This window comes from Neofelis nebulosa, chromosome 4, assembly GCF_028018385.1.
Source record: "Neofelis nebulosa isolate mNeoNeb1 chromosome 4, mNeoNeb1.pri, whole genome shotgun sequence".
Classification (NCBI taxonomy): Eukaryota; Metazoa; Chordata; class Mammalia; order Carnivora; family Felidae; genus Neofelis; species Neofelis nebulosa.
In genome coordinates, this window is record NC_080785.1 from 17,000,020 (window position 1) to 17,016,359 (window position 16,340).

The 16,340-nt window shown below is 39.5% G+C and overlaps 1 protein-coding gene across 12 annotated transcripts in view; it reads left to right on the forward strand.

Annotated features, from left to right (window-relative positions):
• The window catches only part of DGKI (diacylglycerol kinase iota), a 452,201-nt gene that overhangs the window by 387,976 nt on the left and 47,885 nt on the right, over window positions 1-16,340 (forward strand). For all 12 annotated transcript variants that reach the window (XM_058724155.1, XM_058724161.1, XM_058724154.1 and 9 more), the window contains one exon: window positions 5,292-5,317. In XM_058724155.1, the coding sequence (XP_058580138.1) occupies window positions 5,292-5,317 (26 nt within the window). The remainder of the gene's footprint in view (window positions 1-5,291; window positions 5,318-16,340) is intronic.

Sequence of the window (16,340 nt, forward strand, 5' to 3'; positions counted from 1 at the left end):
TTCCTCAAAAAGTTAAAAATGGAACTATCCTACAGTTCAGCAATCACACTACCAGATATTTACCCAAAGAATACAAAAACACTCATTCAAAAGGATATATGCACCTCTGTGTTTACTGCAGCATTATTTATAATAGCCAAACTTAGGAAGCAGCCCAAGTGTCCATCGATTCATCATCAGTGGATAAAGATGTAATGTATATATACAATGGAATATTGTTCAATCATAAAAAAGGATGAAATCTTGCCATTTGCAATGACATGGATGGAGCTAGAGAGAATAAAGCTAAGCAAAATAAGCTAGTCAGAGAAAGACAAACAAATTGATGGTTACCAGCGTGGAGGTGGGTGGGGGGTTAAATAGGTGATTGGTATTAAGGAGGGCGCTTGTTATGATGAGCATGGTGTATTGTATGGAAGTGTTGAATCACTATATAGTATGCCTGAAACTAATATAACACTATATGTTAACTAACTGGGATTAAAATAAAAACTTTAAAAAGCCAGAAAAAATTTACAGAAAAATAAAGTGAAAAACAGCAAGACACTTCCACAAAGCAGATACTTGAATGGGTGAATAAATGAATAGATTATATCTTAATATATATTTTAGTTATTAGTCACCTTTCAGCCTCCTTTTAATATTCCTCTCCCAGTGCAGTGGTGACACAGTGGAAAGAACCCTCAAGCTTTTCCTATAATTTACTGGTTCAAAAACTCTGGACCAACTTTTGCTCTTTTCTTCTGCTGTGGTACTAGGACTGTTTCATAATTATTGTGTTTCTTCTTTATGTTTCTGTTTGCGGAGGCCCTATTCCATCCTTTATTCCTTCCTTCCCCTGCTCCCTCCTTACCTTTTTCCTTTCTGAATTTCATAGAAATCTGTTAACAGCTGTCACATGCCCCCACCATTATCTTTTTAGTGCACTCCCACCTTCAGTTCTGTTTGTCAGCAGATCCTTATTCTACTTTCTTCTTGGAATATTTTCTTGTGGATATCATGCTGGTTCCTTTTTACTTATTACTCATATTTGTACTGGAGGAGTTCTTTTTGGAACCACTAGTTTGGAACAGATAATTAGGGATAGTGGGTCAGTGTGTTTCTGGAAACTTGACTCTGGGTCTGTTTTCAACTTCTTCTTCTTCTTCTTCTTCTTCTTCTTCTTCTTCTTCTTCTTCTTCTTCTTCTTCTTCTTCTTTTTTTTAGCAACAATACCCTATGGAGTTCCATTCTGCTTTTAGCTAGCAAGACACCTGGCTCAGAGCGGAGGGCTTTCTGCCAGCTTTTGTGATACATTGTATAACTTATATCATTTAAGTGATCTGAGATCAAAATACTCTTTCCCTGTCTCCCTGAAACTTGGTCCAATTTTTACTGTACTTGGTACCTCTTCTTTATAGATGATTTTGGTTTATAGGCATCTTCTAGTTTAGTCAAAGATAATGTTTCCTTTTGTTTCTCCTTCTCCCTGTTATTTTTCACGAATTTCAAAAAGAAGAACAGAAGGTTTGCAATAATAGTTTTTAACGTCTTCTGCCTTTATTCTTACGTTTTCGTTCTACACTGTGCACCCTGCCTGGTCAGAGGCACAAATGGGAATGTGTGACTTCCTGCTTCAGAACCTTCATTTAGCTTAGAAGGTTAAATTACCAACACTTTGAAATGGGCCGTCAGGCCCTGTATGTAACAGCCCCTGCCTTTTCTGTCTCTAGTCCCAGCCAATTACTCCTTTACATTTTAGCAACACGGAGTTACTTGCCTGTCTGATAGCATATTATGAAATTTCCTGTCTGAATTCCTTCTCATATGCCTGGTGTTTCTCCCTAGGCTTCTTCTCCTTTCTTACTTACCTAACAAGCTTCTGCTTCTCCTTCCAAGCCTGGCTTACATGGTCCTTGCTTGTTGAAAGACCTTACTATTTTGGGACAGAATGGGTCTCTCTCCCATGCTCCCTCTTTACTTTGTACATGTTTTGATGATTATACTGTTTTCACTGTAGTCAGGTGTTTACATATTTTTCTCCTTCACTAGGTTGAATTCCTTGAAATTGGTATCTTGTTCATCTTTATATCCCTGTCACAAGGCACAGGGCCTGGTACCTAATAGGGGCTCAAATAATAATTACCATTTAGGTTTGGGTCATTGTAAGTAGAAAGATTGAAAATAGGAGGGAGATTTTAAAGTCCGGGACTTGAGTTCTTGTTTTTATTATTTTACTTTGCTGAATTTGAATGAAATATTAATAAAATGTTCAAAAAAACAGGGGAGGGTGCCTGGGTGGCTCAGTCTGTTAAGCGTCTGACTCTGGCTCAGGTCATGATCTCACGGTTCACGAGTTCGAGCCCTGCGTCAGGCTCCGTGCTGACAGCTCAGAACCTGGAGCCTGCTTCGAAATCTGTGTCTCCCTCTCTCTCTGTCCTACCCCCACTAGTACTCTGCTTCTCTCTCTCTCTCAAAAACAAATAAAGCATTAAATTTTTTTTAATGTAAAAAGAACCTCACAAAACAAACAAAACTAGGCAAAATCAAGTGCAGATACTCTGTGGACCATAATAAAAGACCAGTACTGAGGAAAGAGGTGAGGAAGACCTGAAATCCTGGTGTTACTTGAATGCTAGTCCTACTTTGCGTTATATGAGCAGATGCTAAATCCGGGATAAAGTGTACCTGGAGGAGAAACGAAGAGTCTGCAACCGAGCCACAAGTCTTGCAGGTGCAGTGGGAGGAAAACGCAGTGAGCTTTCCTGCATTCCTCAGTTGTCAGGTTGAGGAAGATTATCTGTTCCTGGGGCTCAACCTCTCTGTTTTAAAAATAACTACTTACATTGCTGATTTCATGAATTTCCCTCTCTCCTGAGCTAAGTTCTGTAAAACTTTTTATGCCCATTTCCAGCAATAATGGATGATGTGCGTGTCTCAGTAGTATAATTTAGTGACTCGTTAAGAGTGAAAGGTGAAATACTGAGTGAGGATTGAAATACTCCATATGTCTTAAAATTCCACAAATCCAGGCATGTGGGAGACATTCAGCACAGAAAACTCAACATGACTAATCCTTCGAAAACACTCTGAAATTGATAGTTCTTCCCCACTGCCTGGACGTACCGCAGAATGCATCCCCTTGGGACTTGAACGAAGCCATCTGGAATTTTTCAGATTTAATATTAGTGCTTTGCCTTCACAGAAAGGCATTGAAAGCTCTGCTTTGCAAGCCTTCCACCTGAGGCATTTAGTCGTCTGTTGGCATGGATTTTTCTTTGTTCCTATAGCGCTGTGAGAAATTAATTGCAAACAATCCAAGATGTGTTTTTGCTTAATTCCCGTCACAAAACGCCGGGGCTGAAGATGTTACCTTGTTGCTGGCTCTTTTTGATGCCCTAGAAATCTTAAGAAATTATCTTATTTCAAATACATGCTTCTCAGTAGACTCAACTTCCAATCCCATTCAGCTCTATTCAGCTGTATTCAGCACTCTCTCCCTGCTGCGTTTTTCCTAATCGTTAAGGCAGATTGTGGGTCTCTCTTGCTGGGTGCACTGGATGTCTTTTGGCTCTTCGAGTGCTCACATTATCCCCATTCCAGAGCTTGGAGCTTGTCTCCTCCATAGGCCCTTCCCTCATGGCTGGCCTAGGAGCTGGCAAACCCGTCTGGCAGACAGTTTGCAGGGGACATGATGATTTTTTGAGGAGCTCCAGAATGTGTCAGAGTCTAAACACCAGTGTGGTGGGGCTGACATTAATTCAACTCAACACATTTCAGTCAGGGGCCTATTCTATACTAAGTAAGACATGGTCCTATTTTTCTTTTTGCTCACAACTCAGTGGGGAAGACTAGTGTGTGGATGATATAAAATAGGGCACTTTCAAGGAGAGCATAGATTGTCTTCCCTTAGGGAGGCCAGTGGCATTTCTCAGGCAGCGAACTCTGCGGGGGACTGGCCGGGGGTGGGGGGTAGCCTGTAGCAGGTTCCCTTTCAGTGCTCCCTGTGTCCATGACCCCGATGTCAAGTTTTCCCCCTACCAAATCTGGGGACCCTCTATTGTTTTCACATGCAGAAGTTTACTTGACAAGACAGGTAAGGTTGAAATGATTTACCACGTTGCCCCTAACAGAAATTGAAGGCTTTCTCACCATGACTGCTGTGTCTTTATACTTTACTGATCACTCACATAATGAACAGGAATATTAACAATCAGTAGATAAAGTAAAGCATTATCAAGCATCCCAAAGTAGCTAAAATCTTCCTTCCACCTCTGTGCATCCGCCAAATCATTCTTGTCCCAACATTTGTCATCATGTCTTATAAATACTAGTTATATTACTGGGTAGATTACCAAACTCTTGTGCTAGCCTTTGGTCGCCTCCGTGCTACAGATTCCAGCAGGCTGGTCATTTAGAAGAGGGTGCTTCCTGGCATTTCCCTTCAAAATTCCGTGCATACAGAATTGTATGTCTCACTTTATCCTATGAAAAGGACGAGCTGGTGGAGTCAAGACTGTCTTTTAAGCCTGAGGGGAATTCATCTTCAGGGTTGTGTCTGTACCGTTCAGAGCAACTCAATGAGTAGTGAGCTGCGGAAGAAAGAAGGATCTTTGTCGTGAAGGGCTCGATAAGATGCTTCATCGGTGCCTTCCTCAAGTGGTGTGAAGAAGTCATAAAAGTCATTGATTTATAAAAGCTCTATGCGACCCCAGTGGTTTCCCTCTTGCCTCAAACTGGTTCTTCCAGGTTTAGAACTACGAGTCTGGCACGCAGAGGGCCTATGGCGTGCTCACTTAAACATTCAATTCCACAAAGAATGGAAACAAAAACCAATAATGAGAAGGGTACATACCATTTATTTTACTTACGTCTCACTTTTTACCGTCCCAAGTAGATTTCTTTTTACTCACACTCCATCTGGTGCTTATTTTCATCCCTGGCATTTTCTTTGGAAGCCTGGCCTTGGGCATTTGGTGACATCACAGGATTCCATCCATTACCACATTTCTCTGACTTTTCTGTTTGTCTGTGATAAATGCAGACTTCACTAAGTTTGTTGCAGTCCTATAACAGCATGCAGTAGACTGAAATTATATGAACTCCAATCACCCAACCAATCCGGGTAAGCTTTGAGAGTTATTGATTAGAATAAACTATTTGACCAACAAATTAATTATACTATCTACTGTATTGACTTTCTGTTTAACTGAATTTGGGGGGCATTATTTCTAGGAGTTTATTCTTGATCGGTATTGCATTTATAAAGTGTCATTTACAAAATACTTATCATGCTTATTATCTCGTTTTAGGTCACCAGTCTCTTCAGAAGATCATGGTAAGAATCTGTTTTACTTATACTAATTCAGGATTAAAAGTTGAGCGCCGTTCTTGCATTTCATTGTCAGAGGCAAGAATTATCTGAGAAAATGTTTCTAAGACGTTGGCCTCATGTATTTTTTGTGTGTGAAATGTCAAGCACTTTAAAAATTCAATGCATCCTAGCTAAGTGTGATATCTTACAGTGTCTTCAAATCTGTATATAACCATTTTGGTGGATGAATATTACAAAGCTTAATTTATCTGCCTGATTTCTGTCCCATCACTGGATCCTTTTTGTGACTTGGGGCTAGCTGTGTAACATCTCTGAATCACAGATTTATATCTTTTAAAATGAGGGTTTGTAGTAGATATTCCCAAAAGTCCCTTCAGGATTGGATGTTGGAATTTGCTAAGTCTGAAATGAACCTAATTGGTAATGGTCTGAATTATTACCCAGCCAAGGTGAGTTGTTTGCATTTATGACACAATTATTCCATTCAAAGGATAAAATGTATAGTTTTGTCACATTTAACTTTGAGAGTTGTTCATTTTTTCCTTCAGTCATACAAAAATGTTCACTGAGTGTCTACCATGGGTCCGTTCTGTTATATAATCATGTTATACAAATATGCTGTTGGGGGCTATATGCAGGGACAATGTGGTATGTGACAGAATTGTCCCCCTCAAGGAACTTTATGAGTCCTGTGGCGAAGGGGTGGAGGAATGACACATACCTCTCGCAATATAAAGTGAGATGTGACTAATCTTATAAAAGAGAAATACACCAGGACCCTGGAACTACCGGCATTCCTCCTCCTGCCATCCCCAGGTTGGCCAAGGGCACCATTACCCCCTCAGCCAGCTAAGTAAAGCACATGAAGGCACTGTAAACTTCCCCCCTCATCCCCTCGTTCTGTTTGGTCACCAAATGCTATTAACTCTGGTTTTTATATTCTTTTATCTCTATTCTCTTTTCCATCCCGTGGCTTTAGCTTGGGGCCTCTCCATGTCTTACTTGGACTTTTAAAATTGTCTTATTAACTGATATCCATGTCCTAGTTTTCCATCCTCCAGTTCACTGTAGACTTAGCACCACACTTAACCGTTCTACAGCAAAAATCTACTCCCATTGCTTATGGGAGGAAATCTTACCAGTAGACAAATCATTGTATTCAGCTTTCCAATATTGTATCTTCACACGGAATAGAAATAGTAAATGATGAAATCTTTGTCTACCTCTACTGCTTATTGCTTCTTTTGGCCTGTGTCCCCCTTTCTGCTACCCATGCTGTATCCTCTCGCCATGTAGTATCATATGTAATTTCTAGACCTCACCATGTTTTCATGTTTCCCTGCTTTTATCGGTGCTGTTGTTTGTGACAGGAAGCTACTCCAGTTTTTTGCAAGTTACACAGTTTATACTTACCATTTGAGACCTTGTTAATCATCTCATTTTCCCCGAGAGCTTTCTGACCGACTTCTCATTTGCAAGAAATATATTTCTTCTAGAATCTGACACATAGATTTGATGCTTGATTTACCTGTCTCCCCTGCTAGACTGTGAGTTCTTTAATATAGATCCCAACAAATAGCCAACATTCAACAGATGTTCATTAAATGAATGACTTAGGACAAAGAGAGGGAGTTTTAGGCAGGCCTATTCTGTCATATCATAAGATCTCTCATAATACTGAAATGAAGATGTATCACATTCTCTGAAGATCACAGCACAAATAATGTTTAGACCTGTTAAGTAAGAATTAGGAAACCAATCACTAAATAATGACCTATTATGGTATGCTGTTTTGCTCATCAGTGTTGGTACGACCAGGTTTTTTATTGCATGGTTCCAGGTCCTTGGGCCTCCGAGTTCCAACGACTCAAAGCTTGGGTTCTGGTTTTTATTTTGAACTAGGGTCCCTCTAAATGGCTCTTGCTTGTTTTGACCTTCCAGTCTATTAGAACTTATCTTATCCCCTATTCCAAAAAAAGGGGTATGTGGAGAGACTTCTGAATTGCAATTCTGTAGTTTGCTAGGAATTCTTAAGGAGTTATGAGCCATCAGTGAGCATTGGTGGTGACCTTGGAAGTCCTTGAAAAATGATTACCACCAGAAAGACTTGCTCAGTATAAATAGTACTTCAGAATTGATCATTTTAAGACCCCATATAACTGGTTCTTAACTAGTATTAAGTACTTAACTAGTACTAGTAGAACTAGTTAAAGAAATATTAACCAAATTTGAGGGGTTTTTATTCTCATGGCTTCAAAAAACTTACTATAAAACCATGCCTCTTAGTTTGAGTCTGTAACTTCCAAAAATCTCTGCGAATATGTAATTTGAAATTACAGGGCTGATTTTTGTAATCTTATTAATTTTCCATCATCTTCTAGCTCGTGTAACCTTGGAAACATATTCTTGTCCTTTTCTTTATCACCAGGATTTTCTTTTTCTTTTTTAAATTCTTTTTTTTTTTTAATGTTTATTTATTTTTGAGACAGAGAGAGACAGAGCATGAGTGGGGGAGGGGCAGAGAGAGAGGGAGACACAGAACAGGAAGCAGGCTCCAGGCTCTGAGCCATCAGCCCAGAGCCTGACTCGGGGCTCGAACTCACGGACCGCGAGATCGTGACCTGAACTGAAGTCAGACGCTCAACCGACTGAGCCACCCAGGCGCCCCTATCACCAGGATTTTCTGTTAGCACTTAAAATATGTTTTCTCATGTTTATGCATTTTTAAGTGTTCATTTTTTCTGTGGTTCACATTAAACCTCCTGAATATTCTGTCATCCAGTTTACATTTGGACACGATGATGACATTGCAATATGTGTGCTTTTAAAAATGGTAAGAAGTGACATTTTTACTTTCTCAAACTTAGTGATAGAAAAATTGAGGCTTATTGAGCAAATGGAGAGTGAAATTGGCATATAAAACCCCATGCCTCTTGACTGTTTTGTTAGCTTACTACCAATGACCTTTCTTTTCTCTTTAGTAATCGGTTACTCTGGATATCTTCAAAACAGACTTTGTTCTTGAGAAAATCTAATTTTCCGAAGTCTAATATCCCTGGCGTTCTCAATTCCCACAGATTACCTTTCATAGAAAATAAGCTTGAATATCATGGCTCTTCATTTATCCTCTATTAGCTTTTACTTCCTTATCTGTGAGGTGGAGCTATTCAGGTCTACCCTGCCTGTGTCATGGAATTATGAGTTCAAGTGGGAGATCATCTGTGAAATCACTTTCCAGTTTGTTAAAAGTACCCCAAACACAATGCTATTATTGTCCAGGCAGTCAGTGCGGAGGTGTGAGTTGATTAGTGATATTTACTCAGCACTGCATACTTTGATAAGGTAAAAGAGAGGTGTTTGGGTGGCTCAGTCCGTTAAGCATCCAACTCTTCGTTTCAGCTCGGGTCATGATCTCGCAGTTTGTGAGTGAGCCCTGCATCAGGGGTTCTCTCTCTCTCCCTCTCTCTCTCTGTCCCTCCCATTCAATCTCTCTCTCTCTCTCTCTCTCTCTCTCTCTCTCTCTCTCTCTCTCTCTCAAAAATAAATTCTCTCTCTGTCTCTCAAAAATAAATAAACTTAAAAAATAGAGAAGTTAAAAGATGTCCTGGGGGTGGAAGAGGGGCAGAAATCTGTTTCCTTCAACATTATCATTAGATACTGAATTTACATTGGAAACCTTTTTATATCGGGATGAGGAAGAGTGAAATGGTTTACACACAATGTAGCTTGTGGTGGCAAAGTAAAGATACAGTTCATGATTAGATGTGGGGTTGCATAGAAAAGGGACCATATACGGCATAAATGAAATGTAACATGTTTCTATTTATATAATATGGAATCAGAGTCATTAAGAATAAAGGCTAAAATTTATTGAGCACTTTTTGTACAGAGGCACCGTACTAAAGTGCTTCAACCATATGAGAGTTCATTTCATCCCACAGTAGATGTGTTATTCTCAATTTTTTAGTGGAGGAAACAGACTCACAGTGCCTAACTAACTTGCTTAAGATCACACAGCTAGTGAGTGGTAGAGTTAATTTTCAAACCCAGTTCTAACACCCAGCCCTTGCTTATTTATGTCCCCCGTCTCTGGAAAACAAAAGAAATGATTGTCAGCGTTAAGGTGAATTGATAGAATTATAGAAGGAAAGGAAAAACTCCCTTTAACAAGAGTTTATTTACTACTGTGTAAATAATCTCTTTTTAATGACAAAACAAAACAGAACAAAAATAACAACCTGTCTCTCCTGCTGGGAATGATTTGTCCCTGTAGGAAAAGTAAATACCGATGTCACATTCTCTCATAATTAGTTAACTGAGTGAAACGAAGCTTCGGGGAAACCTGCCACGCTAAATCCCAGTGGGAACATTACATTTTAATGTTACAGCTGCAAGCTGGAGTCCTCCCCCTTGTCGAGAGATAAGCTTGGCAGGGATCGATCGCCCTGTCCTCGGAGTTCCCTTTGCATGTAGTGCCTCTCACCTCATCGTTCAAATTGCTCCGGGAGCCAACTGCTGTGCCCAGGCGGCTTTGCCTGAGCCCTCCGATTCTGTTCTGTCATCTTGGCGTGCGTATTTTATGGGCCTCTTAGGATGCCTCTCTCCCGACACTGCCTACGCCAGAGCACTGGCAGACTCATCGTCCAACTGATGTCTGTTCACGTAAAAATACAGAACAGTGGGGGCGCCTGGGGGGCTCAGTCGGTTGAGCGTCCGACTTCGGCTCAGGTCGTGATCTCACAGTCCGTGGGTTCGAGCCCGAGTCGGGCTCTGGGCTGACGGCTCGGAGCCTGGAGCCTGCTTCGGATTCTGTGTCTCCGTCTCTCTGTCTGTCTGTGTCTCTCTCTCAAAAATAAATAAACAACAACAACAAAAATACAGGACAGTAACTGACTCTTTTTTATTTAAAAGTTTTAGGTTTATGTATTTATTTTGAGAGAGAGAGAGAGAGAGAGACAGCATGAGTGGGGGAAGGGCAGAGAGAGAGAATCCCACGCAGGCTCCACACTGCCAGCTGAGGAGCCCAATGCAGGGCTCGAACCCACAGACCGTGAGTGTAACTGATTCTTTAGCGAGGAAGTGCCAGCAATCTGTTAGATTCCCCTGGAATGTCTGAAGCAGGCATCTCCTTACTGTCTTACCTCCTAGACTTGTTGGCAGTAATGGTTCTTACAGAATATGGTAGCTTTTTTTGTTGCAGCAGTAACACAGTGGACAAGGATGAGGGAGTGGCGGATATTTGGAAATGGAATTTTGAGAACCATAGTAACTAGTGTAAGTGCCCAAGGATGCATCCTCTATCAGGCTCGGAGGCAGTATTTCTTTGCAGTAGGTTGTGCAAAAAGACACATTGTGGGGGTGGCCTAACGCTCTTTCATATATCAATAGCTGTCTCTTGGCTCAAATGTCATAGATTCTTTTTTTTTCCCCTAATATAAACATATGTGTATGTACAGTTTTACTGACATAGATAATATTCATAAAAATGAACAAAATTCATCAGCTCAGTTTAAATGATAACCAAAAGGAGCTACTGCCTGCCCAGCCCCCAGCCTAAGAAATAAAATATTTGTAGCAATTTAGAACCTTCCTGTTTGTCTTTCTGTTTGTGTTCTCTTCCCTTTCCTGCAGATAACTTTATTCTGCTTTTTTGTGAAGAATTTCGTTTCTTCTGATCATTTTACTACATGTACACATATTCCCCATAAGAGTGTGTGTGTGTATATATGTATTCCAGATGTATGTGTGTCTATGTAGATAGATATGCTTATTTTGAAGTGTTATAAATTGAATCCTGTTGTAAACTCTTCTGTGATTTGCTTCTTTTGTTCAGAATGTTTTTGTGATGCATCCTTATTGAGTGCCATTTTCACTTTACTAATTTTTCATGTTGTATAGCATTCTGTTGTATGAATATATAACAATTTGTATATCCAAATCCTGATGAATGTTTACGTAGACTCTGGGGGTTTTAGTTTTGTTTTTGTTTTTTGCTGTTGCAAGCAGTCTCATTACGAACATTCTTTTTCATAACGCCTCTTGCGTCCATGTGCCAGAATTTTTCTAGGGTTTAAACCTGGGGATAGTATAGTTAGGTGGTAGGTTATATGCCTACTTAAGGTATCACATAATGACAAGTTGTTTTCCAAAGTAATTATTCTAATTTACTCTCCCACATACAGTCAAGAAGAGTTCTCATTCATTCACATCCTTGCCAACACTTGATAGTAACTAATGAAAAATATTTTGCCAATTTGGTTGGAGTATCAAAGGGTTCTTGGGGTTTGAATTTATGTTAAATTATTACACATCATATTAAGCATTTTCATATATTTATAAGCTGTTTGTATTTACTTTTCTATGAAATGTCACTTTATTTCTTTTGTCCATTACCCCCCCACTGGGCTTTTTCTTAATGGTTAATAAACATCTTTGTGACTTCTGGGTAAAGGTTTTTTAGCGACTCTGCATGTCGCAAATTTATTCCAGTTTGTGATTTATCTTTCTAAACTCTTTTGAGGAATTATATATTCTTTAATTTAATGTAATCAATTGTTAATATTTTCTCTCTGGTTTATACCTTTGGTATGTTTTTTAAGAACTCCTTTCATAGCACAATCCTTCTTCCATTATCTCTTCTGCCATTTTTATAGTGTTAACCTTCATTTGTCTCTATTATCTTAGAAATGATTTTGTGGTTTGATGGGAGGTAAATGTCCAGTTTCGTTTTGATTTTTTTAGTATATATAACCAATCATTATCATTTATTTCCGTCACTGACTTGCAAAGTGCCCATATGTGTAGATTTCTAAATTCTCTGTTTTGTTTTATTGATCCATATATCTATTCCTGTACAATGCACATTGTTTTAATTGCTCTAATTTTGGTATAAATCTTGCTATCTGGGAGAACACATACTCTAAAATTTGTTCTCCTTCAATGTCTAAATTGTACTTGGACCTTTGCTCCTTCCTATAAGTTTTAGAATCACCTTATCAAGTTTTGTGTTGCAGTTTTCATGGAAATTAAATGAATCTATAAATCAGTATATAAAGGGAATTGGTATTATGACAACAATCCTTTCCATTTCAAACCATATCTCTTTACATTTAATTGGGATTTTTTTTTGAGACTAATTGTCCTTTTGAAAGGACTCTCAGTAGAATTTCATAATTTTCTTCATGAAGAGTTTGGCCATCTGTTGTTCAATGTATTCCTAGGTACTTTACATTTAAAAAGATTATATTTTATGTTTTAAAAATTGTATTTTCTAGTGATCATTGTTGGCATAGTAAAATGAAGTTGGCTTAGAGCCTTGTTTCAAGATTCTTGCTTCAAAATATTGAATCAAGGGACACCTGGGTGGCTAAGTCGGTTGAGCACCTGGCTCTTGATTTCAGCTCAGGTTATGATCCTAGGGTCATGGGATTGAGCCCACACTGAGTGTGGAGCCTGCTTAAGATCCTCTCTCTCTCCTTCTTCCTCTCCCTCTCTCTCCTTCTTCCTCTCTCTCTTCTTCTTTCTCTCTCTCTCTCCCTCTCCCCTTCCCCCTCCCCTGCCTCTCTCCCCAGCTTGAGTGTGCTCTCTCTCTCTTCTCTCTTACTAAAAATAAATAGATAGGTAGGTAGGTAGGTAGATAGATTGATCGATCTTGAATCAAGATTCCTGCTAAGGTTTTAAATTCACAAACTTTACTTGAAGGGTCTTTTGTGAGGAAGGAATTCTGCAGGGGCATCTGCAGTAATGAGAATTTTGTTTCATCCTTTCAGTGATTATGCTTTGTGTTTTTAAAAAATTTTTTTAACATTTATTCATTTTTGAAAGACAGGGAGAGACAGAGCCTGAATGGGGAGGGGCAGAGAGAGAGGGAGACACAAAAACAGAAGCAGCCTCCGGCTCTGAGCAGTCAGCATAGAGCCTGACGCAGGGCTCGAACTCACGGACCGCGAGATCACGACCTGAGCCAAAGTCGGATGCTTAGCTGGTCCTTTCTGTGCTGATTAGAACCTTCGCTACACTACTGAACAAAAGTAGAGATAGCATTGTTGATTTGTCCTGATCTCAGAGTGGATACCATCCACAAGTCACCAGTGTGAACTTCCCTGCCAGGAACAGCACTGGTGGTGTTGGTTGTTTGCTGACAGCCTCTTAAGGATTTTCCCTTTCATCCAAATGTGTTTAATTCAACAGGTATTAGAATTTTACTGAATCCTTTTTTCCTCATCTTTTGAGATAATCATTTTTCTTCTTTGGTGTTATGGTGGACTTCATGTCCTAGAAGAAACCAATGTTTTGCATGAGATGAACTCAGGTTAGTTATATTTATCTTCTTTACATATTCTGAGGTTCAGTTTGCTCAAATTCTGTTCAGCATTTTTGCATCCATGTCTGTCTGTATGATTGGTCTCTCATTTTCCTTCCTGCTGTACAGAGCATGTGTGATAGTCCTAGTGATAAAGGGAATTATAAAGTGTTGCCTTGTTTTCTAATCTCTGGAAGACTTAGTATAATATTTGACTTACCAATCTCTGGAATATCTTAGAAGATCCCATCAGTAAGACTTTCTGGGGTTGGCATTTCCCTGGTGGGAAACATTTTAATCACAGATTATTATTATTTGTTTATAGGGCTAGTCAGATTCTCTATTTCTCCTTGAATCAGTATTGATAGCTGGGTGTGTGTGTGTGTGTGTGTGTGTGTGTGTGTGTGTGTGCATGCGTGTGTGCGTGCACGCTTGTTTGTTTCTTCTTTAAGATACGTGGGGAACACAGAGACATTAATTCAGAGTACCTAGTACTCAGTTGATGGCAATAAATTCACTTAAGAGTTTTTTTTGTTTTTGTTTTTAAGCCCACAGAGCATCAAGTTTTCTTGTTAAATCCTTTATAGGCTTTATTTATTATTCATTCTATCCTGATTTAGCTCTTCAGGGGCACACATTTACATGGGGGGGCATCTATTTGGGTGGGTTCCAGCCTTTATCTTCTGTCTCCCATGCCTCACACAGCCTTCAAAGAGTGGCTCAAAATCCTCAGGGTTTGGCAGAAACCTTTAGAAAGCCAGGTAGTTTGGGCACCTGTTCACCAGCTAGGTTCAGTGAATTCACTTTGTTTAATGGATTTTATAGATTCCTAACTGTCTTTCTTAACAGTAGGGAATGTGTGTGTATGATGAGTTTTTAAAGGTACTTTATTTTTGTTGTAAAATAGAACACAATGTATAGCTTAGCACATTATTATCATGGTAACACCCTCATACCCATCACACAGGCCAGAAAATGTCATTCCTTCCAGATGTCTCCATCCTCGTTGCATCTCTCCAGGCCTCTAAAAATAATTACTATCTTGACTTCTATAGTATTTTTTGCATATCTATAAAATCTTATCAATCACTGTTTTATCTAGCACACTGTAGATACTATAGTTTAATCTTGCCCCATTTAAAAATACATAGTATGTCTTTTATGTTTCTTTTAAGTACACATTCTCCATCTATCCCTTTCTTTTACTTAGAATTCACTTGTGAAATGCACAGGCCATTTGAACTACAGACTTGCACACAGGCTGGATTTTGCTGAGGGCTCAGTACTGTAAGGAGGCTTGATGAAACTCCAAGATTCGTGATCTCTTTGGCGAGTCTATTGGTTTTCATGTATTCTTTTTTTCAGGGGCAAATGATGTCTGTATTTCACTGTTTTGTTGGTATCCAATACCTAGATTTAGTAATTAGGGTTATAAGATAGTGCCGTTCTAATTCTAGCACTGGAGTTTTTCCAATTCCATCATTTTATAAAGAGCCATGTCATCCCCTCTACTATTTGATTATTCAGTGAAACAGTGCCATATAGGAAAACAGAATGTTTGTCTGTCCTTTTATTTATGTGGTTATCAAGATAATGAATTGATTCCTTATCACTGTAAAAAATCATCCATTTCCAAAAATCTTAAAAATTTTTTTCTTGATTTTTATTTATTTTTGAGAGAGACACAGTATGCAAGCTGGGGAGGGGCAGAGAGAGAGGGAGATACAGAATCCAAAGCAGGCTCCAGGCTCTGAGTGGTCAGCACAGAGCCCGACGCGGGGCTTGAACCCACAAACCGTGAGATCATGACCTGAGCAGAAGTCGGATGCTTAACCCACTGAGCTACCCAAGCACCTCGATGGTTAATCTTTTATTTTACTCCCACACAATTAGGATTACTGAAAATAATTAAAACATATTTCCTTGGATTTTTATTGATATGATACAATGGTATTAAGATCATACAGCCACCGCATACTTTTTTTTTTCAATATATGAAGTTTATTGTCAAATTGGTTTCCATACAACACCCAGTGCTCATCCCAAAAGGTGCCCTCCTCAATACCCATCACCCACCCTCCCCTCCCTCCCACCCCCCATCAACCCTCAGTTTGGTGTCAGTTTTTAACAGTCTCTTATGCTTTGGCTCTCTCCCACTCTAACCTCTTTTTTTTTTTTTTCCTTCCCCTCCCCCATGGGTTTCTGTTAAGTTTCTCAGGATCCACATAAGAGTGAAAACATATGGTATCTGTCTTGCTCTGTATGACTTATTTCACTTAGCATCACACTCTCCAGTTCCATCCACGTTGCTACAAAAGGCCATATTTCATTCTTTCTCATTGCCACGTAGTATTCCATTGTGTGTATAAACCACAATTTCTTTATCCATTCATCAGTTGATGGACATTTAGGCTCTTTCCATAATTTGGCTATTGTTGAGAGTGCTGCTATAAACATTGGGGTACAAGTGCCCCTATGCATCAGTACTCCTGTATCCCTTGGGTAAATTCCCAGCAGTGCTATTGCTGGGTCATAGGGTAGGTCTATTTTTAATTTTCTGAGGAACCTCCACACTGCTTTCCAGAGCGGCTGCACCAATTTGCATTCCCACCAACAGTGCAGGAGCGTTCCCGTTTCTCCACATCCTCTCCAGCATCTATAGTCTCCTGATTTGTTCATTTTGGCCACTCTGACTGGCGTGAGGTGATATCTGAGTGTGTTTTT